Here is a 22,329-nt window from a genome sequence, read left to right on the forward strand (position 1 = left end):
AAAACTGGTGCTCATGTAAAGCGCTCTGATACCTAATGTCTCAGGTCTAGTTCTCACTATATAATAAAACTCCCCCCTCCCTCCCAAAAAAAGGCAAATAACTTTCCTGAACAAACAATACAGCAAACATCAGGCCTGGGTTTGACTAAATGAATACACCCAACATTCCCGTAGTCTGACATTTTGATAATTGGCAACAGTTTACAAATTTCACAAAGCAACAGCTCAAGAACATAATATAAAATGGTACATACAATTCTTCACATTACGGTTCAGACGGGTGACTAGTGTGGCCATTAGATACTAATGGCTGTCCTGCACATTTTTTAAACAATTAAGAGGGTTTTAATACAAACAGGCCAGACCCACGTTATGTGTAGAGCAACACTAGTGAGCTGTCACTCCATACAGTGGGGCAAAGTTGTGCCGGCAAAGGTTACAACATCCCATTTTAGATGAGGTAAAAAAACACTTGTCTCTACTTTCTGATGACATGGATTTACAGATGTTTTTGTTAGATCCCAGAGCACTATGTTATAAAGGTTTTTTATATGGCATGTTTAATAAACTTTGGAAAGTTTCCCAGCAGGAAGCTGCTGAGCTCATACGAGAAATGTACAGGGCTAATTTCGAAAAGGCATTGGCTGTTGGTGATGACAGCATAACTACATTGTCGACTAGGATTTATTCTAGAATAACATTCCGTCTTTGGCAATTGACATCATAGAAAGTGACATGTTCCTCTTTCAACACAGGCAAAGTCAGCTTAGGTCAAATATGCAGTTGAGCTGGACTTTACAAACTATAAAAACTGGTCACATACCTTGGAAACATGTAAATGTGGCTGATTTATTTTCACCTCATAATTTAATATGCTCGCAAAAAAATAATGGCGAAGAATGACATGACTTACAAAAAGTTAAACAAAGAGCATTTAGAAAAATTGCAATTGATAGAGGCTGAAACATAATCTGCCGGGTGGATAATCCCTGGTTTTATCTCGCTGTCAATTTCTACATTTCATTTTACGTCTTGTTTGAAACGTTTTCAAGTAGGCAGATATGAGGCATTAGGAGAGAGATTTGTATATGAATTCTGCCTTTTCATTTCAGATGTAGAAGTGGGAAACTGAAGTATTTCTCAGTGGAAATGAATGCGAAACTTCATTTGACCATTCTCTCTTTTCAAGAAGGTCACGCTTCACAGCATTTGTAATGCATCTGTGGCCAACTTAGCATGCTATCTAAAAAATGCCCCAGCTGCTTTGATTTGGCCTGCATTCAGTTTGCTTTCAAATGGAAGTTATTTGATGCTGAATGACTAAAGGTTGTTTTGGGATGAAACCGGGAGTACCGTTTGTAGTGACCGTTTCCAGGGTTATGACCTGCTGCGATAACCTGTTATTTTCACCTGCACGTACATTCAGAGAAGTGACAGTTTGGCCTTCAATAGCTATTTAATGTGAACTTTGCTAAGTTGAGCAGACTGAAAGCCTTCTTATTCCAGAAGGGGGTTTCTTTAACATCTGCTAGAGACGTGTTTGATCCCCAAATTGCAAGGTCTTCCTCTAAAATGCAATTGCTACTATGCACTAACCTCCCTCAACATTTTGGAAACTTGTGCACCGCTTATTTAATGTGTCTAATACTGAGGGAGTAGTACCCTTTTTTTAAAGCACATGGTTCTGCCTTTGTTAGCACGTTCCAGGCTGTCTTTGGAGTGATTCCATCTTTCATACACTCCTGGGTTTCCAGTAATTTTAGAGGCAACCACTGGTACTTTTCCTGATTGTTAGAATTTTGGTCCTATTTTTGCTGCTCTGCAATGATTGTTCCACCTCGTGGCTAAATGGTGATAGAATTACCACACATGCTGCTGTGTCATGAAAGTTTGATGCAGTGCTTTGGCACATCTTTTCTGCAAGCACTAAATGACAACTGGTCTTTGTCCTTTTGACCTGTTTGGTTACATTTTGTTTAGCCTGCATTCCATTCCACTGTCTACAGTGCACTTTTGAGTGTGCTATTGATATATGCATTCATATCTTCAATCAATGGATATAGATCTGCTGATGTGTCCGCTCAGGATTCATTTTCAGTGTTTTCCTATGCAATTTCAATTGCTACAGAATGCATGTTATGAGCCTTTCTTGGATGCTTTGGCTCCTGGACTCTTGGACCCTGCCACCTCTGCGGCTACACTACTGGCTGGCACACCATCAGTTGCTGCTAAGTGGACTGGATATGACCATGCATGTTTGTTGGAACTTGCGGTCCGGACCACAACGGAAACATCGTCTGCGGAAGCAGGTTCCATCATGGTTCCTAATGACTCTTGAGTCATGTGAAACATTCCTGGAGTCTTAATAATTTTAATTCGCCATCTTTTATTTTTTTATATTGCTTTTATGCTTTTACTAATTACATTTTTCTTAATTGGCATTTTTAAAGCAATTTGGCTTTCTTTTGCCTTATTATTAAAGTACATTATTATCTGTTTTTATAATTTTAGGCTTATACTTATAATAAGTTTAATTTTAGGATATGCTTTTAAGCTTAGTTTGAAGTGTTAGCTCCTCTCCGGGCCAAAGAGTTGGTATTGTGAGATTCAACAACGCCTATGCACGAAATCCTTCCATTTTACCGGTTCATGTTTAAACTTGACATCTTTTTAGATAGTGACTTTTTACATGCTTTGCGCATACATGATAAAGTGTTCTGCTTGCATGCACATTTCTTCATAAGCAATTTATCAGAACACTGTACATTCTATTCGAGGACAAAGCACACTGAGCATGCTGCTCTTGTATTCTGTTGTACGTTTGGAGACCGCTATCAATCGGAAAGACAAACAAACAAGCATTGGAAATGCAATAGGTCTCGCATTAGAAAAGTTGGAGTTATTGGTATTGTAAATGACATATGTTATTTATTTGTTGGTTTTTAAAATTGCTAAATTGATGGCTTTGTCATTTACAATGCCAATAGTTATAACTTTTGCGAATGTGACACCTATAGCATTTGGAATGCAACATATTTTGTATTTACGTGACTTAGATGGCAGCTCTTGTCGTTAGGCCACATCTCTAGAGAGCAGGAGAGTGCAGCAGGGGAGAGAAGCACAGCTATGCAATAGGTCTTGCATTAGGAAAGTTTGAGCTATTGGTATTGTAAAGGACACATTTTTTATTTATGTGCTTGTTTTGAAAATAGCGAATTAATAGCTTTGTTATTTACAATGCCAATAGTTTTATCTTTTGCAAATGTGACACCTATTGTAACACAATATGTGTTGTGAGGGTGAGTGAGGGTGAGGGTGAGGGGTTGAGGGTGAGGTGTTGAGGGTGAGTGAGGGTGAGGTGCTGAGGGTGAGTGAGGGTGAGGTGTTGAGGGTGAGTGAGGGTGAGGTGTTGAGGGTGAGTGAGGCTGAGTGAGGGTGAGGGGTTGAGGGGGAGGGGTAGAGGGTGAGGGGTTGAGGGTGAGGGAGGGTGAGGGGTTGAGGGTGAGGGAGGGTGAGGGGTTGAGAGTGAGGTGTTGAGGGTGAGTGAGGGTGAGGGTGGGTGAGGGGTTGAGAGTGAGTGAGGGTGAGTGAGGGTGAGGTGTTGAGGGTGAGTGAGGGTGAGGGTGAGGGTGAGGGGTTGAGGGTGAGTGAGGGTGAGTGAGAGTGAGGGTGAGTGAGTGAGGAGTTGAGGGTGAGGGAGGGTGAGGGGTTGAGGGTGAGGGGTTGAGGGTGAGGGAGGGTGAGGGGTTGAGGGTGAGTGAGGGTGAGGTGTTGAGGGTGAGTGAGGGTGAGGGTGGGTGAGGGGTTGAGAGTGAGTGAGGGTGAGTGAGGGTGAGGGGTTGAGGGTGAGAGAGGGTGGGTGAGGGTGAGGGGTTGAGGGTGAGTGAGGGTGAGGTGTTGAGGGTGAGAGAGGGTGAGTGAGGGTGAGTGAGGGTGAGTGAGGGTGAGTGATGGTGAGGGTGAGGGGTTGAGGGTGAGTGAGGGTGAGGGGTTGAGGGTGAGTGAGGATGAGTGAGGGTGAGGGATTGAGGGTGAGGGGTTGAGGGTGAGTGAGGGTGAGGGTGAGTGAGGGTGAGGTGTTGAGGGTGAGTGAGGGTGAGGGGTTGAGGGTGAGGGTGAGTGAGGATGAGGGGTTGAGGGTGGGTGAGGGTGAGTGAGGGTGGGTGAGGGTGAGGGAGGGTGAGTGAGAGTGAGGGTGAGTGAGGGTGAGGGTGAGTGAGGGTGAGGGTGAGTGAGGGTGAGGGTGAGTGAGGGTGAGTGAGGGTGAGGGTGAATGTGAGTGAGGGTGAGTGAGGGTGAGGGTGAGTGAGGGTGAGTGAGGGTGAGTGAGGGTGAGGGTGAGTGAGGGTGAGTGAGGGTGAGGGTGAATGTGAGTGAGGGTGAGTGAGGGTGAGGATGAGGGGTTGAGGGTGAGTGAGGGTGAGGGGTTGAGGGTGAGTGAGGGTGAGGATGAGGGGTTGAGGGTGAGTGAGGGTGAGGGGTTGAGGGTGAGTGAGGGTGAGGGGTTGAGGGTGAGTGAGGGTGAGTGAGAGTGAGTGAGGGATGAGGGGTTGAGGGTGAGTGAGGGTGAGTGAGGGTGAGTGATGGTGTGGGTGAGTGAGGGTGAGGGGGTTGAGGGTGAGTGAGGGTGAGGGGTTGAGGGTGAGTGAGGGTGAGGGGTTGAGGGAGGGTGAGGGTGACTGAGGGTGAGGGATTGAGGGTGAGGGATTGAGGGTGAGGGGTTGAGGGTGAGTGAGGGTGAGGGTGAGTGAGGGTGAGGGGTTGAGGGTGAGTGAGGGTGAGGGTGAGTGAGGGTGAGGGAGGGTGAGGGGTTGAGGGTGGGGGGTTGAGGGTGAGGGAGGGTGAGGGGTTGAGGGTGAGTGAGGGTGAGGTGTTGAGGGTGAGTGAGGGTGAGGGTGGGTGAGGGGTTGAGAGTGAGTGAGGGTGAGGGGTTGAGGGTGAGAGAGGGTGAGTGAGGGTGAGGGTGAGGGGTTGAGGGTGAGTGAGGGTGAGGTGTTGAGGGTGAGAGAGGGTGAGTGAGGGTGAGTGAGGGTGAGTGAGGGTGAGTGATGGTGAGGGTGAGGGGTTGAGGGTGAGTGAGGGTGAGGGGTTGAGGGTGAGTGAGGATGAGTGAGGGTGAGGGATTGAGGGTGAGGGGTTGAGGGTGAGTGAGGGTGAGGGTGAGTGAGGGTGAGGTGTTGAGGGTGAGTGAGGGTGAGGGGTTGAGGATGAGGGTGAGTGAGGATGAGGGGTTGAGGGTGGGTGAGGGTGAGTGAGGGTGAGTGAGGATGAGTGAGGGTGAGGGATTGAGGGTGAGGGGTTGAGGGTGAGTGAGGGTGAGGGTGAGTGAGGGTGAGGTGTTGAGGGTGAGTGAGGGTGAGGGGTTGAGGAAGAGGGTGAGTGAGGGTGAGGGGTTGAGGATGAGGGTGAGTGAGGATGAGGGGTTGAGGGTGGGTGAGGGTGAGTGAGGGTGGGTGAGGGTGAGGGAGGGTGAGGGTGAGTGAGGGTGAGGGTGAGTGAGGGTGAGGGTGAGTGAGGGTGAGTGAGGGTGAGGGTGAATGTGAGTGAGGGTGAGTGAGGGTGAGGGTGAGTGAGGGTGAGTGAGGGTGAGTGAGGGTGAGGGTGAATGTGAGTGAGGGTGAGTGAGGGTGAGGATGAGGGGTTGAGGGTGAGTGAGGGTGAGGGGTTGAGGGTGAGTGAGGGTGAGGATGAGGGGTTGAGGGTGAGTGAGGGTGAGGGGTTGAGGGTGAGTGAGGGTGAGGGGTTGAAGGTGAGTGAGGGTGAGTGAGAGTGAGTGAGGGATGAGGGGTTGAGGGTGAGTGAGGGTGAGTGAGGGTGAGTGAGGGTGAGTGATGGTGTGGGTGAGGGGTTGAGGGTGAGTGAGGGTGAGGGGGTTGAGGGTGAGTGAGGGTGAGGGGGTTGAGGGTGAGTGAGGGTGAGGGGTTGAGGGTGAGTGAGGGTGAGGGGTTGAGGGAGGGTGAGGGTGACTGAGGGTGAGGGATTGAGGGTGAGGGATTGAGGGTGAGGGGTTGAGGGTGAGTGAGGGTGAGGGTGAGTGAGGGTGAGGGTGAGTGAGGGTGAGTGAGGGTGAGTGAGGGTGAGTGAGGGTGAGTGAGGGTGAGTGAGGGTGAGTGAGGGCGTGTGAGGGCGAGTGAGGGTGAGTGAGGGTGAGTGATGGTGTGGGTGAGGGGTTGAGGGTGAGTGAGGGTGAGGGGTTGAGGGTGAGTGAGGGTGAGGGTGAGTGAGGGTGAGGTATTGAGGGTGAGGGGTTGGGTGAGGGTGAGTGAGGGTGAGGTATTGAGGGTGAGGGGTTGAGGTTGAGTGAGGGTGAGGGTGAGTGAGGGTGAGGGGTTGAGGGTGAGTGAGGGTGAGGGGTTGAGGGTGAGTGAGGGTGAGTGAGGATGAGGGGTTGAGGGTGGGTGAGGGTGAGTGAGGTTGAGGGTGAGTGAGGGTGAGTGAGGGTGAGGGTGAGTGAGGGTGAGTGAGGGTGAGTGAGGGTGAGGGGTTGAGGGTGAGTGAGGGTGAGTGAGGGTGAGGGGTTGAGGGTGAGTGAGGGTGAGTGAGGGTGAGGGGTTGAGGGTGAGTGAGGGTGAGGGGTTGAGGGTGGGTGAGGGTGAGTGAGGGGTTGAGGGTGAGGATGAGGGGTTGAGGGTGAGTGAGGGTGAGGGGTTGAGGGTGAGTGAGGGTGAGGGGTTGAGGGTGAGTGAGGGTGAGTGAGAGTGAGTGAGGGATGAGGGGTTGAGGGTGAGTGAGGGTGAGTGAGGGTGAGTGATGGTGTGGGTGAGGGGTTGAGGGTGAGTGAGGGTGAGGGGGTTGAGGGTGAGTGAGGGTGAGGGGTTGAGGGTGAGTGAGGGTGAGGGGTTGAGGGAGGGTGAGGGTGACTGAGGGTGAGGGATTGAGGGTGAGGGATTGAGGGTGAGGGGTTGAGGGTGAGTGAGGGTGAGGGTGAGTGAGGGTGAGGGTGAGGGGTTGAGGGTGATGAGGGTGAGGGTGAGTGAGGGTGAGTGAGGGTGAGTGAGGGTGAGTGAGGGTGAGTGAGGGTGAGTGAGGGCGTGTGAGGGTGAGTGAGGGTGAGTGAGGGTGAGTGAGGGTGAGTGAGGGTGAGGGGTTGAGGGTGAGTGAGGGTGAGGGTGAGTGAGGGTGAGGTATTGAGGGTGAGGGGTTGGGTGAGGGTGAGTGAGGGTGAGGTATTGAGGGTGAGGTGGTTGGGTGAGGGTGAGTGAGGGTGAGGTATTGAGGGTGAGGGGTTGAGGTTGAGTGAGGGTGAGGGTGAGTGAGGGTGAGGGTGAGGGGTTGAGGGTGAGTGAGGGTGAGGGGTTGAGGGTGAGTGAGGGTGAGTGAGGATGAGGGGTTGGAGGGTGGGTGAGGGTGAGTGAGGTTGAGGGTGAGTGAGGGTGAGTGAGGGTGAGGGTGAGTGAGGGTGAGTGAGGGTGAGTGAGGGTGAGTGAGGTTGAGTGAGGGTGAGTGAGGGTGAGTGGTTGAGGGTGAGTGAGGGTGAGTGAGTGTGAGGGGGTTGAGGGTGAGTGAGGGTGAGGGTTGAGGGTGGGTGAGGGTGAGTGAGGGTGAGGGGTTGAGGGTGAGTGAGGATGAGTGAGAGTGAGGGTGAGTGAGGGAGTTGAGGGTGAGTGAGGGTGAGGGTGAGGGGTTGAGGTGAGTGAGGGTGAGGGGTTGAGGGTGAGTGAGGGTGAGGGTGAGTGAGGGTGAGTGAGGGTGAGGGTGAGTGCGGGTGAGTGAGGGTGAGGGTGAGTGAGGGTGAGGTGTTGAGGGTGAGTGAGGGTGAGTGAGGGTGAGGGTTGAGGGTGAGTGAGGGTGAGTGGTTGAGGGTGAGGTGAGGGTGAGTGAGGGTATGTATGTATGTATGTATGTTGAGTTTGAGGGTGAGTGAGGGTGAGGTGTTGAGGGTGATTGGTGAGGGTGAGTGAGAGGTGAGGGGTTGAGGGTGAGTGAGGGGTGAGTGAGGGTGAGTGAGGGTGAGCTGAGGGTGAGGGGTTGAGGGTGAGGGGTGAGGGTGAGTGGGGTGAGTGAGGGTGAGGGTGAGGGGTTGAGGGTGAGTGAGGGTGAGTGAGGGTGAGGTGTTGAGGGTGAGTGAGGGTGGGTGAGGGTGAGTGAGGGTGAGTGAGGGTGAGTGAGGGTGAGTGAGGGTGAGGGGTTGAGGGTGAGTGAGGGTGAGGGTGAGTGAGGGTGAGGGGTTGAGGGTGAGGGGCTGAGGGGTGAGTGAGGGTGAGGGGTTGAGGGTGAGTGAGGGTGAGGGTTGAGGGTGAGTGAGGGTGAGGGGTTGAGGTGAGTGAGGGTGAGGGGTTGAGGGTGAGTGAGAGTGAGTGAGGGTGAGGGGTTGAGGGTGAGTGAGGGTGAGGGTTGAGGGTGGGTGAGGGTGAGTGAGGGTGAGGGGTCTGAGGGTGAGTGGATGAGTGAGAGTGAGAGAGGTGAGGGTGAGTGCGGGGTTGAGGGTGAGTGAGGGTGAGGGTGAGGGGTTGAGGGTGAGTGAGGGTGAGGGGTTGAGGGTGAGTGAGGGTGAGGGTGAGGGTGAGTGAGTGTGAGTGAGGGTGAGGGTGAGTGCGGGTGAGTGAGGGTGAGGGTGAGTGAGGGTAAGTGTTGAGGGTGAGTGAGGGTGAGTGAGGGTGAGTGAGGGTGAGGGGTTGAGGGTGAGTGAGGGTGAGTGGTGAGGGTGAGTGAGGGTGAGTGAGGGTATGTATGTATGTATGTATGTTGAGTTTGAGGGTGAGTGAGGGTGAGGTGTTGAGGGTGAGGGGTTGAGGGTGAGTGAGGGTGAGTGAGGGTGAGTGAGGGTGAGTGAGGGTGAGGGGTTGAGGGTGAGGGGTTGAGGGTGAGTGAGGGTGAGTGAGGGTGAGGGTGAGGGTTGAGGGTGAGTGAGGGTGAGTGAGGGTGAGTGTGTGAGGGTGAGTGAGGGTGGGTGAGGGTGAGTGAGGGTGAGTGAGGGTGAGTGAGGGTGAGTGAGGGTGAGGGGTTGAGGGTGAGTGAGGGTATGTATGTATGTATGTATGTATGTATGTATGTTGAGTTTGAGGGTGAGTGAGGGTAAGTGAGGGTGAGGTGTTGAGGGTGAGTGAGGGTGAGTGGTTGAGGGTGAGTGAGGGTGAGTGAGTGTATGTATGTATGTATGTATGTATGTTGAGTTTGAGGGTGAGTGAGGGTGAGGTGTTGAGGGTGATTGGTTGAGGGTGAGTGAGGGTGAGGGGTTGAGGGTGAGTGAGGGTGAGTGAGGGTGAGTGAGGGTGAGTGAGGGTGAGGGGTTGAGGTGAGGGGTTGAGGGTGAGTGAGGGTGAGTGAGGGTGAGGGTGAGGGGTTGAGGGTGAGTGAGGGTGAGTGAGGGTGAGGTGTTGAGGGTGAGTGAGGGTGGGTGAGGGTGAGTGAGGGTGAGTGAGGGTGAGTGAGGGTGAGGGGTTGAGGGTGAGTGAGGGTGAGGGTGAGTGAGGGTGAGGGGTTGAGGGTGAGGGGCTGAGGGTGAGTGAGGGTGAGGGGTTGAGGGTGAGTGAGGGTGAGGGTTGAGGGTGAGTGAGGGTGAGGGGTTGAGGGTGAGTGAGGGTGAGGGGTTGAGGTGAGTGAGAGTGAGGGGTTGAGGGTGAGTGAGGGTGAGGGGTTGAGGGTGGGTGAGGGTGAGTGAGGGTGAGGGGTTGAGGGTGAGTGAGGATGAGTGAGAGTGAGGGTGAGTGCGGGTTGAGGGTGAGTGAGGGTGAGGGGTTGAGGGTGAGTGAGGGTGAGGGGTTGAGGGTGAGTGAGGGTGAGGGTGAGGGTGAGTGAGTGTGAGTGAGGGTGAGGGTGAGTGCGGGTGAGTGAGGGTGAGGGTGAGTGAGGGTGAGGTGTTGAGGGTGAGTGAGGGTGAGTGAGGGTGAGTGAGGGTGAGGGGTGAGGGTGAGTGAGGGTGAGTGGTTGAGGGTGAGTGAGGGTGAGTGAGGGTATGTATGTATGTATGTATGTTGAGTTTGAGGGTGAGTGAGGGTGAGGTGTTGAGGGTGAGGGGTTGAGGGTGAGTGAGGGTGAGTGAGGGTGAGTGAGGTGAGTGAGGGTGAGGGGTTGAGGGTGAGGGGTTGAGGGTGAGTGAGGGTGAGTGAGGGTGAGTGAGGGTGAGGGGTTGAGGGTGAGTGAGGGTGAGTGAGGGTGAGGTGTTGAGGGTGAGTGAGGGTGGGTGAGGGTGAGTGAGGGTGAGTGAGGGTGAGTGAGGGTGAGTGAGGGTGAGGGGTTGAGGGTGAGTGAGGGTGAGGGTGAGTGAGGGTATGTATGTATGTATGTATGTATGTATGTTGAGTTTGAGGGTGAGTGAGGGTGAGTGAGGGTGAGGTGTTGAGGGTGAGTGAGGGTGAGGGGTTGAGGGTGAGTGAGGGTGAGGGGTTGAGGGTGAGTGAGGGTGAGTGAGGGTGAGGGGTTGAGGGTGAGTGAGGGTGAGGGGTTGAGGGTGAGTGAGGGTTTCGGGTGAGTGAGGGTGAGGGGTTGAGGGTGAGTGAGGGTGAGTGAGGGTGAGTGAGGGTGAGGGTGAGTGAGGGTGAGGGGTTGAGGGTGAGTGAGGGTGAGGTGTTGAGGGTGAGTGAGGGTGAGGGTGAGGGTGAGGTGTTGAGGGTGAGTGAGGGTGAGTGAGGGTGAGGGGTTCAGGGTGAGTGAGGGTGAGGGTGAGTGAGGGTGAGGGTGAGTGAGGGTGAGGGGTTGAGGGTGAGGGGCTGAGGGTGAGTGAGGGTGAGGGGTTGAGGGTGAGTGAGGGTGAGGGGTTGAGGGTGAGTGAGGGTGAGGGGTTGAGGGTGAGTGAGGGTGAGGGGTTGAGGGTGATAGAGGATGAGTGAGAGTGAGGGTGAGTGAGGGGTTGAGGGTGAGGGGTTGAGGGTGAGTGAGGGTGAGGGGTTGAGGGTGAGGTAGTGAGGGTGAGGGTGGGTGAGCGTGAGGGTGAGTGAGGTGTTGAGGGTTAGGGGTTGAGGGTGAGTGAGGGTGAGGGGTTGAGGGTGAGTGAGGGTGAGGGGTTGAGGGTGAGTGAGGGTGAGGGGTTGAGGGTGAGTGAGGGTGAGGTGTTGAGGGTGAGTGAGGGTGAGGGTGGGTGAGCGTGAGGGTGAGTGAGGGGTTGAGGGTGAGGTGTTGAGGGTGAGTGAGGGTGAGGGTGAGGGGTTGAGGGTGAGTGAGGGTGAGGGGTTGAGGGTGAGTGAGGGTGTGACCATATCCATTCCAGACACTGATAATTAATTGGCGACAAACGTTATTATTTGACGTGGCATATCTTAATTGCTAGGTTTTTTAATTACTAGTTGATGTTTAATTTTTGTAATCATTTTTTTAAGTATGCACCTCTTAAAAAATAAATAAAAATATTGCTTGTTATGTATTTCCATTTGTAGACCTAGAATAGTTATGGTGCATTGTATGTAGCTTTAAAAAATAAAAATGTAGACTGCTCAATGTATTTCCGTGAATAGATGCAGGTTGCCTCTTTCTGTCAAATAATATCCCTTGTTCAACTTACTATAGTGGCGCGGCATACTATGAAGCAGAGGAGGACTGACTGTCAGAGCCTTGCTCTTTCCTCTCTTGCCAACAGGGCTACTCCAGAATAAGACCACGAAAACCATAATTTGTGAAACATGGCCATTTGACTCGCAGCCCGGTCAGTGGGGGGGCTCCGCTTTCTGATCCGTAGAGGCTGATGCGCAGTCACTTTCTTGAAGAGGAAATGGGGAATAAAAACTTTACTTTTGCAGTGATGTCGATGAACCTGGCTTGATGTCACACTGCTGCATTGTGCTGATTTTCTAAGTAAAAACATGCATAGTGAGGAGCACTAATACGGGTTTGAGATGGTGGAAGAGCTGCTTATCTCTTATGGAGATAGATTATCTGGGGGGAGGAAGGGCTCCTAATGGGAAGTGTAGACGGGGAGAAATTGAGAAAAAAGCTGAGCAGGGAGGGTGTTATTGCGGCTATCTGTTTGCCCGAGGGGAGGAGAAATGCAGGCCTGAGGCAGAGCACACGCTGAGAAGCTTGTGGGAGGGGGGCTGGGCTGCCTTTGATCTGGTAATGCGAGGCAGGCAGGCAGGCGGCTGGTGGCATTGTGCACGCGCTTTTTAGGGCTTGCGCTTGCGCAATGACCTAAAAAGCACATGCACTTGAAGAAATCGCCACTGGAATCGCCAGTGGTGGATCAACACTGGATAAGCCGTAATAGAGCTTCGCCAGCGATGCGCAGAAGCGCATCAGCAGGCGAGCCCTAAAACACTAGCAGAAGACCTCAGAAACAGTATGAACAGAACCAGTTTTTATTGTATAAACTGACTCTGAGCTCAGCTTGCCAGAGGAGCACTTCCATGGATTATCCTGTACGTTCGCCTGTGACTGATTGCCAGCCCTGCTGACTTCCATCACTATCCTGCAAAGGACGGCGGCCTGTTCTACACCAGACTGGCTTCCTGATACATCACACACAGGTAAATGGGAGTTAACTTGCTCCAAGAGATCTGACAGAACACACTTCACATTCTGTTCTCTGTAGTTAGTGTTATTATATATATTTATATATTAATATAATCACTGCAATAATTAAAATGGTTACATTATTCATCTTCCTCATCATAATTGTAAATCTGGTAACAATGCTTTGTTTCCTTCTACTAATAATTGCAGTTCACGTATTTTACACAAAGATGAAATTGCTTCAATAAATGTTTGAAATGCCAATTTGTGTATTTCTAGTGTCACCCTTTGTGCATGTCTAAGAAAACAACGAAAGAGTAGATCTGTTTCCACAGCTTCCTTGTGGGAATTAGATTGGCCATGTTCTGAGGTTGTGGACACCATCCAGTACCCTGTCAGGTTTAGGGGTCTAGATGGCACACTGTGCTAATCAGGAATTGGACCAACATATTCTGATTATATGGTTGGACTCAGTCCTCATATTTTGAAGCATATGTTGTCCAAAAGCACACTGCTATTTAATTAGTAATAGCCGTCCAACAGCGCAAAACATCAATGCACAAAGTGAATATGTGCTGTATATTTTTTGAGTTTTAAACTTGATTAATTACTACATCTGTAAAAAGTACACTCGAAGAATGTGATCAAATAGACTTTGTGCTTGGTTCATGTACATTATTACTTACTCACTGGTTCGCCGGCCAAATACGAACAGGTAGGATCTGGTAGTAGGTGCCTTAGTAATACCATAGCCATTGTGATTTGTGCACAAATGGGTGAGTGGTATGTTAAAACTGGCATATCTTCCCATATTGCTAACATCTTAACTGAGATTTAGATGACCTCATAGGAAAGAATGCAACATGTTTCATGCTGCCTTTGTTTTCTCTCTCTCTTTCGCTCTTTCCCCCAACTTTTTTCTCTCTCCTACAGTCTCTCTAATCCAGACACTCCTCCAGACTGGGGTTTCGATGCATCGAGAATTCTCCTAACTATGCCTTTGAACTCCATGGTATCTGCACAAAATCTTCCAATAAGCGCTCTGTGTAATTCAAAGCCAGTGACTGTATGCATGAACTTTGAAGCAGTTAGGGAGATACGTGTGGGCAGTCGAACACTTGGATCTCACACAGAAGTTTGGCAGGTCCTCAGAACTTACCAAAGGACTTTTTACCAATTGTAATGCCTAGCCACACGCAGTGCAGGTACATGCCGATAGTGCATGTGTAAAAAAACTTTTCTGGAGTTGATTATAACTTTTGCCCATATTTTAAATCATAGCAAAACATACAAAAAGAAAAGGAGAGGGTTTCTCTTATTTCATCATGGAAAGTTATACCCACATTGGTCAAATGGAGAAATGTTATAAGGCTTACCAGCAATTATGTTTTCAATTTCAATTCTCTAAGGAAATTTCTGGAAAGGGAGAACTCAAAAACTGTTTCCCTATCTCCTTCTCTGTTGGGTACAATGGAGAATGATACAATCATGGAACATGGTCAACGGTCAGTGTTAAGTAAAGAATATGGCATTGGATCTGAGACTAGCATGTAGGCAGAGACCATATACTGTGGCAGGGCATGCTGGACATAAAAAATGTCTATTCTTAGTGGACACAATGGCAAAGGTTCTCCTCGCAAGAAATGGAGGAAGCCCATGCACTGTACCCAGTACTCACTGGTCATGGTCGCAGGCTGTGCCTATGAGTTGTGGTTAGAGAAGAACTGGGTGCAAGACACTTTTATTAGGACATGTCCTATGCCTGTGGCACAATATGCACAGTAATATGATTGTATCAGTAGGGATATTATGTGTAGGGCATGGCTGTTAACTATGTTCCGTCTCAATTTTCAATGGGCATGGCTACAGGTCCTACCTGATGGGTACTGGGGCCTGAGTTGGAGTACAGGAATTGGTCGGAGACCAGTCTAGTCTAGTCTAGTCTAGTCTGGATACTTGTATTGCGCAACATATCACATCCCAAGGGAGTCTCATGGCGCATGCGGACAATCCTGAGGTGGGAGAATGAGCCAAAAGGTGGAACTAGCAGAAGAGCCAGGTTTTCAATTTTTTGCGGAAGCTCCACTGTTCCGTTGTTGTACGTAGGCTTAGAGGAAGTTCGTTTCATAGGGATGGTGCAATGAAAGAGAAGGCACGACCGCCATTTCTGGCAGTTTGAACTCTGAGCGACGTGAGCTGTGACTTAGTGCTTGATCTCAGCTGTCGACCAGGCAAGTACCATGTCAATTTCTGAGTCCAGTATTTTGGTCCTCGACCGTACATGTGTTTATGAACTAGACACATGGTCTTGAAAATAGCTCTTTTTTTTACAGGGAGCCAATGCATGATTCTCAGGCATGGCAATGAGGGGGATCTTCTGGGTAGGCCTAGAATCAGACGAGCAGCCGTATTTTGTACAACCTGCAGTTTCCTGATTTGGCACTCGTTTATGGCGAGAAGTGAATTGCCATAATCTAGCCTATTTACGATGAGGCCCTGAACCAGAATTCTGCGTGCTTCGGTTGGTATCCATTTAAAGACCTTGCGTAGACTCTGCATGATTCCGAAGCAGGAACCCACCGTATGATTTACTTGGTCCTTCATGGATAACTTGTTGTCCATGCGGAACCATAAATTGCGGACTGATTCTTTTGGGACGGGACACTCCCCTAATTCCGAAGGCCACCAATCTTGGGTCCAGTGTTCACTTGCTCGCCCAAATAGCATGACTTCAGATTTGGTGCCATTCAAATGGAGATGGTTTTGGCCTATCCAGTGTTTTACCTCTACCATACACATTTTAAAACTCCTTTTGGTGTCATTTGTCTCTGTGCACAATGCATAGTGTGCAATAGAGCAGGAGAACTGAGGCAAAGGTCTTGCCATATATCTGCTGAGTACAGCCACAGGTTGCTTTCAGCCCGTACTGGGATTAGGTGACACTTTGTGTTCCACACGCAGAAATCTGAGGCTATACATTTAGCACTAGCAGCAAGGTTAAAGCTGTGCTCCGTGCCTGGAACCTATGGCAACAGCTGCAGGGTATGCCAGAATGGCACTGGGAGAAGGGGTAGTGAACATAGTATTTGGTGGTAGGCCACATTTAGGACCTTGTTCAGTTTGGTAAATACAGCCATAAATAGTACATTAAAGTGGTTGTTGTTGTTGTCAACCAAGCTAAATGTACTTAAAAAAAATGCATGAACAATTAATTAGATCACTAAGTAAAATTGGGTTGAATTCTCATAAATGGTAATTATTGTCTTCAACTTTGCTTGTTCTTGTAGGTGGACATGGTGAGGCATTAGCAGTATGCTTCAGTGCCCCGGAATCACTAAGAGTCCAGTTATTTAGCAAGAGTTCGGATGCTTGGATGGTTGCAGCAACATTCTACTCAGTTCTTCTTTACGGCAGGAATCCCTTTGTCGAATTAGATCACCTTCGACTGCCTTCAATAATTGATGAGGTACTGTCTTGTTCAGTGGTAGTCAGATTTGTAACTAAATGTCAATTACGTATCCCTTTCTGTTTCGTTCTGGGTAAAGTATGCAATCATTTTAAAAACGTAGGATTGGGAATTACTTATAAAATGTGTAATTCAATAACAATGTTATATTTTGCCAGCAAAATACACTACAGGGCATTGTGTGTACCCGCGCACTCGCCACACACTGCTTATGACTCCACATATTGGATTACTCATGGCGTGTTTAATGACCTCATTGATAATATCACTTATCACGTTTAAAATGACATCATTGATGAGGACACTTTGCATTGCGTGGGGAAGAGTTGAAGTTACTACAGTTAACTATTACAAGTGAACTTCTGTGTTTTTTTGTATAAAAAGTTATGTTTAAACAAACATTTTCAGCTAACTATGATGCCACTTTAACCTTTGTCCTATCAGGGAATCTATCTATCTATCTATCTATCTATCTATCTATCTATCTATCTATCTATCTATCTATCTATCTATCTATCTATCTATCTATCTATCTATCTATCTATCTATCTATCTATCTATCTATCTATCTATCTATCTATCTATCTATCTATCTATCTATCTATCTATCTATCTATCTATCTATCTATCTATCTATCTATCTCTCTATCTATCTATCTATCTATATATCTATCTATGTATCTAGCTATTCACTGAAAAAAACAATAGGTATCAGGGACGTTATAGATAGTTGGACATTTCACTCGTACAAAACCATAGAAATTCCCCTGTTATAGTTAGTTCAGCTAACTATAACTCGCCACTCCGCAATGCACTGCTGATGATGTCACATATTACATCATTCATGACATGGTCAGTGACATCACTGATGACATCACTGATGACATCTCAAATGACATCACTGATGACATCACTGATGACATCATCCAGTGAATGTGTGTTTCTATAAAGTTTAAATATGTATTATATATATGCCAAGGTGTATTTAAGAATGAGTGGGTGTATAAGTGTCTGGATGGAGGATTTAGTAGGTGCGTCACTGACTGTTTAAGTGAGGTATTACATATGTCTTATTGAATGCAAGGGTTAGTGACTAAACTGTGTGAATGTCTGTATCAGTCTGTCTGCTGTTGTATAATCTCCTCCATGGGGTGGTTAGTAGCTACAAGTGTGTCTATATGGGTTATTGATTGCTTGCCAGAATATTTGTATGGGTGCCTGAGTGTGTGTGTGGGTGCGTGGGAGGTGTGTGACTCTGTGCATACATGTTTGAGTGATTGATTCACTGGCTGTATGGGTTCAATAGTGCAAGTGGAAACAGCTGTATGGGTGGGTCAGTGTGTGTATGGGTGTGTTACTGAGTGAATGGATGTCTCAGTAGTACATGTCCAAGTAACTACATATGTAAAAGGCAGTGTATGTGAGTGTTGGAATATATAAATGACTATATGTGAGAGTCAGTGATTGTGAGAGTGGCTGTATAGATGAGTGTGCACTTGTATCAGTAATTGTATAAGAGAGTAATTATGTGTTTGTTTCTGTTTGAATAGGTGATCTGTTGTGTGTATAACTTTGTAGGTCAGTGAATGGAAGTGTGATTGATTCTTTTCATGACTGACTAGGTGTTTGAGTAACTCTGGATGAGTGCTGGTGTGTGAGTGTCTGTGTAGGTGTATGAGTGTGCGGATGGCGGACCGAGGCAGCAGATCTGGACGGTGAGCCTTGTGAGCTGCGAGCTGTGAGCCTCACCCCCCACACCCCATGTAAAACCCAGCATTGTGTAACCAGCGGGACCACACAGCGGAACACACAGCGAGGGAGCTGACTACGAGCGAACAGAAGGAAGGAAGCGGTGGTTCTGGCTATTGGACTGCGCCGTGAGCAGGTGTGATTGCGGGGTGGGAGAGCTGACGTGGTGTTAGAGCTGTACTGAGCTGTACTGAGCTGGGATAATAATCCAACACGGTTCCCACGCTGTCGCAGACACACCACCGCGGCGTGTTAGCGCCGTTCTGTGCTAGGATAATAATCCAACACGGTCCCCACGCAGCCACTGACTCACCACTGCGGTGTGCCCATTAGAGGTACCCAGATGGCGAGTTCCTGTAGTCCACCCACGCAGGAAGAGGGCGATTAAGGGAAAATTTGTGTCGAACAGAGAAGCAGACAAAGACCTCCAACCAGGGCATAATGAGGTCGGGGAGAATGCGGCACCCAGTGGAAAATAAGAAGACCACGAAAAAGTTAAAGAAGTTAAATGTAGAGGATATGCCTTCGGGGGCACAAGCCAACCAAAGGGAGAGGTTGGTCTCAGCACCCACCCCGGAAAAAACGTCAAAATTCTCAAATAAGTCAGGTCTCTTAAAATTCTTCTACTTAAAGGATCCAATTGCAGCGATCTACACGTCATCAGTCGAAGCAAGCAATTTACCAAAGCCAATTTCGCCAATTAGTGCTCTACCCTCCCGGGACAACAACAAGTCAAGTATGAGCGACCCCTGTACACTATCCAAGGGTTTCTCTCCTAAGGGAAGCAAATTGACAATTGCCGCACAAGTACACCTTTCAAATGCCCACGCAGGGGAGAGCGATCCCTTAGAAACACATAAGCGCACTATGGTGGTAGACTCCACAAAGGTCCATAGTAGGACAGCAACTGACATTACAATACCAAATGAGGTGGTGGAAGTAAAAAATCCTAAAGGTCCAATAAGACCTCAGGCCAGCCCAACATCATCCGACGTGGTGGAAGTAAAAGATCCTAACAGTTCGAAAAGTCTTAACCTCTTCGCCGCTAATGACAAGGGTAACTCGTCATGGACTTTCCATTGATTTCAATGGAAATTACAGCAGAGGAGTAATTGTACCTTAGCAGCCAAGTGGTTAAGGAAGGCTCAAAAGACCAGGCTAATCTACACGCAGAATCCATGTTTGATACTGATCCATGGCAAAAACCATTGTTTTTATCTAATGACACAGAACTGGAAGAATTAACAGAAAGGATCTCGATGTACCTAGAAACCCAAGGTAGAGCATTGCAATCTGAGCCAAGTCCAAAAAATTTACACCCTAGTCTAGGTCCGGCGATGTCTACCCCTCGAGGGCCAGTAGAAAAACGAAACCTCCAAGACTGCACCATAAACAACAGTATCAACAAGTCAATAAACAATCCTTACGTAAATAACTCCGTACCAATCACCATCTCGTCAGGAAGTCTGATGGACACTAATTCGAAAGTCGCAATTGAATCTCAGGAAGATCAATCGCCCATTTGGACTAAGTCCTTATTAAACTCTCTAGACCAAGCTATAAAAGTTCTGAATTTTCAATCAAATAAAATGGAGGTGCAGATAGACCTCATCACTTTGGTGGCAGGCTACATTGCGGGCTTAAACTCAAAAATGGATGCACTTACCTCCCTATTAAGAAGCCAAGGGAAACTAGTAGCCCAACCAGAGTTTAACAAAAAACAGCCATGCTGCGGTTGTGGTTCAATAATTGAAAAACTAGCAAGTTTGCCAGCAATCCTGACGGATATTCTGCGGGAAGTAAGACAACATCACAACTCAGCTGAAAAGATCACAAAACTCTCCCCAGAGAAATTACATTTCCGCAGTAGGTCAATTTCAAAGGAGCATTCAACCAGTAATCACCTGAAGGTCTCAGACCACATCTCAGGGGAAGCAGGGCTAGAAAGATCAGCACAAGTACAGGAACTAGTATTGTCTTCCCAAATCATAAGTGAAGAGGAAAAAATTGCTGTCAAAGAGGACAAAACGGTAACAAAGAGACAAAAGAAAAAGGCCAGGAAAGCTAGGCTAAAGTACAAACAGCAACAATCCTTAGATCCAGGGAAGCTGTTTTCAATTTTCAACGTAAACTCTGCCCAGGTCTTAAATTCCGATTGTTCCGCCACGCCTCAAGACTGCAAGATAGGCTCAACTCAGACGCCAGTGAATCTAGATTCCCAACTCCCACCGAGGGTGGACAATTCCAGGCAGAATTCACCCGCAACATCCGTTAACCATCAGAGCAAAACGAATTTGGTATTATTTGAAGCCCCCAGTGGCCCAACGGAGAATCCGTCAGTACGGAAAAACATCTGGATTCATACGGAAGGAACCGCCGAAAATGGAACACCTGAGCAAACAAGGCCCAGAAAAAACATGGGCGACCACACAGGGGGACAAGGTCAGTCTAACCCGGCCATCAATAAGAGTCCGCAGCCCACCGGAAGACAGCCTGGTTGTCAGAAATCTGGACCCTTTCTAAAAAATAACCCAGGAGAATCTAATGAACCACAGCTAAAAACCACACCAACCCGCATGTGTGTTACCATTACGGAAAAACACCGCACCTGTGCCCTAACTCAAACTCGGCATAATACTCCTTTAAAGGGTTATCTCAACCCAGGTACAAATCAAAGCACAACCAATCCGACGTCGTTAGCAATTACGGACCATGGGCAAGAGTCCTCCGCATTATCTCCGAAATCCAACGGATTTATAAAGCCTCAACAGTCTAAAGTTGATAAAAAAATCCTTTCTCATTCTGAAATAACACCCCACAAACTAGCATTCATTCTGGAATATTCATCAAAGGGGCTTCAGGACTTCCTAAACCGGGGCAATCTGCTAAGATTATTCCAGGAAATAGAGGAGTTAAAAGAGATAACTTCTCAGGACCTCCTGTCTGTTGAATTCAAAAGAATCCCCCAGCACATAGAATCTGAAGTCACCGTCACAACGTGGGCGTCAAAAGCAATTGCTAACAAAATATTCTCCACAAGAGATCACTTTGAATCATGGGGAATTTCGCTTTTAAGAAACATGATCCCAAAATATCCATTTCCGTTACAAAAAATCACCTATAAAGAAACAAAGGATAAAGGGGATAAACGCCCTCCGTTTTCTTGCCTATTAGGAGCCCGGCCCACCTCTCCAGCCAAAGCAAGCGTAGCTGAAGTGGTAAATCTGACAGACCACAATCACCCAAATAGGCAGCCCGGTCGGGACACAACAGATTGGTCCTGGGTCCCAATGTTCCTGTGTAAAAAGAGACCCTAACACGGAGAAAAATTCTTCCCGGTCTCCATGTAGGAGGGAGGAAGTGCAGAGTGCTAAAACTACCTCAACAAAAGTCTCGGTATGCACATGGAACGTACATGGTTTCCACGAAATGGAGCTGGACCATGATACCCAAATCTTTTTTTCCAACCAAGACATAATCCTGATTCAGGAGACATGGAAACTAGCACCATGTGTAATACCAGGTTTCAAGACCCACTACATCCCTGCAGAAAGACACTCAAATTTTGGACACCCTCGGGGTGGTTTATCAACTTACATCACTCAAAAATTTGACTGGTCTTCAGAAGCACTGGATGTAGGACTAAACTGGGTACAAGTGATTAGAATCACGGAATCTACGTCAGCCGGGCACAAAAAATGGCAAATTATAATCCTTAATGTTTATATCCATCCTGACCGTAAGCTACAACAAGGAAAACAAACGTGCCTGACGTCGCTGATTAAAACGATGAAAAAAACTTACAAAGGATGTCCTCTATTAATCTCAGGGGACTTTAACTGTGATCTCAATGGAAAATTGAGGGCAAAAGAAGTCAAGCGACTGCCCAAAGGAGGCCTTAGGTTGGCCTTTGACCCAAAAGCTCTGGGTCTGGCAGTTCTAAACGGCAACACGACGGGGGACAGGCCGGCAGGCGTTACGTTCCTGAGTGGTAGGGTCCACTCAACAATAGACTATACAATAGTAAGCGACAAATTAATCCCAGCCATTGAGAATTTCAAAATTGTCCAACGATCAGAAAGCGACCATTTCCCCCAAATAACCTCCCTAAACATCGCGCTAAACTTGGCACCGAAATTAGTAAGTCTGCTTCACCAAGCCACTAAATTCAACTTAAAGAAACTAAAATGGAGAGGACAAATGTTGGAATGAATTCTTCGTGCCGCAATGGCTAGAAAATCCGAGTTAGGGATGCAAAAAAAGGAGGACCTGGTTAAAAATTGGGAGCTACTGGTCCTGGACCTTCTTCACAAATTTCCTGCAACCTCAGGTGTACGGAGTAAGTCCACCCCTAAAAAGGAGCCCTGGTTTTCCAACTAACTGAGAACAAAGAAAAGGAGGGTAGCAAATGTTGTCCGTCACCTTGCGTGGAATAAAAAGCTGGGGTTACCAACAAACAAAGGGGTTCTGACAGAAGCCAGAAGTACCTACAGGAAGGCTTTATACATTGCAAAATCAGCCTACAAGGAGAAGTTATGGAATAGATTGTTAAGTGCCGGAAAACAATCCAATAGTCGTGAATTTTGGGGCATCATCAATGACCTAAATAAAGGACAAAAACTCTTTCAGGAAGCGGGAGTAGGAGCCGACGCTTGGTCTCAACATGTGCAATCCCTTTACTGCACAAGAACAGTAGGTCTTCAAAATAATACGCAGGTAACAAATACAGCAGA

At 48.4% G+C, this 22,329-nt stretch overlaps 1 protein-coding gene across 2 annotated transcripts in view; it reads left to right on the forward strand.

Annotated features, from left to right (window-relative positions):
* Positions 1-22,329, forward strand: part of LOC147711655 (uncharacterized) — a 1,672,131-nt gene that overhangs the window by 708,799 nt on the left and 941,003 nt on the right. For both annotated transcript variants that reach the window (XM_086922319.1, XM_086922320.1), the window contains one exon: positions 15,669-15,847. In XM_086922319.1, coding sequence (XP_086778445.1) covers positions 15,669-15,847 — 179 coding nt within the window. The remainder of the gene's footprint in view (positions 1-15,668; positions 15,848-22,329) is intronic.

The sequence above is a fragment of the Lissotriton vulgaris genome, chromosome 5, assembly GCF_964263255.1.
Source record: "Lissotriton vulgaris chromosome 5, aLisVul1.2, whole genome shotgun sequence".
Classification (NCBI taxonomy): domain Eukaryota; kingdom Metazoa; phylum Chordata; class Amphibia; order Caudata; family Salamandridae; genus Lissotriton; species Lissotriton vulgaris.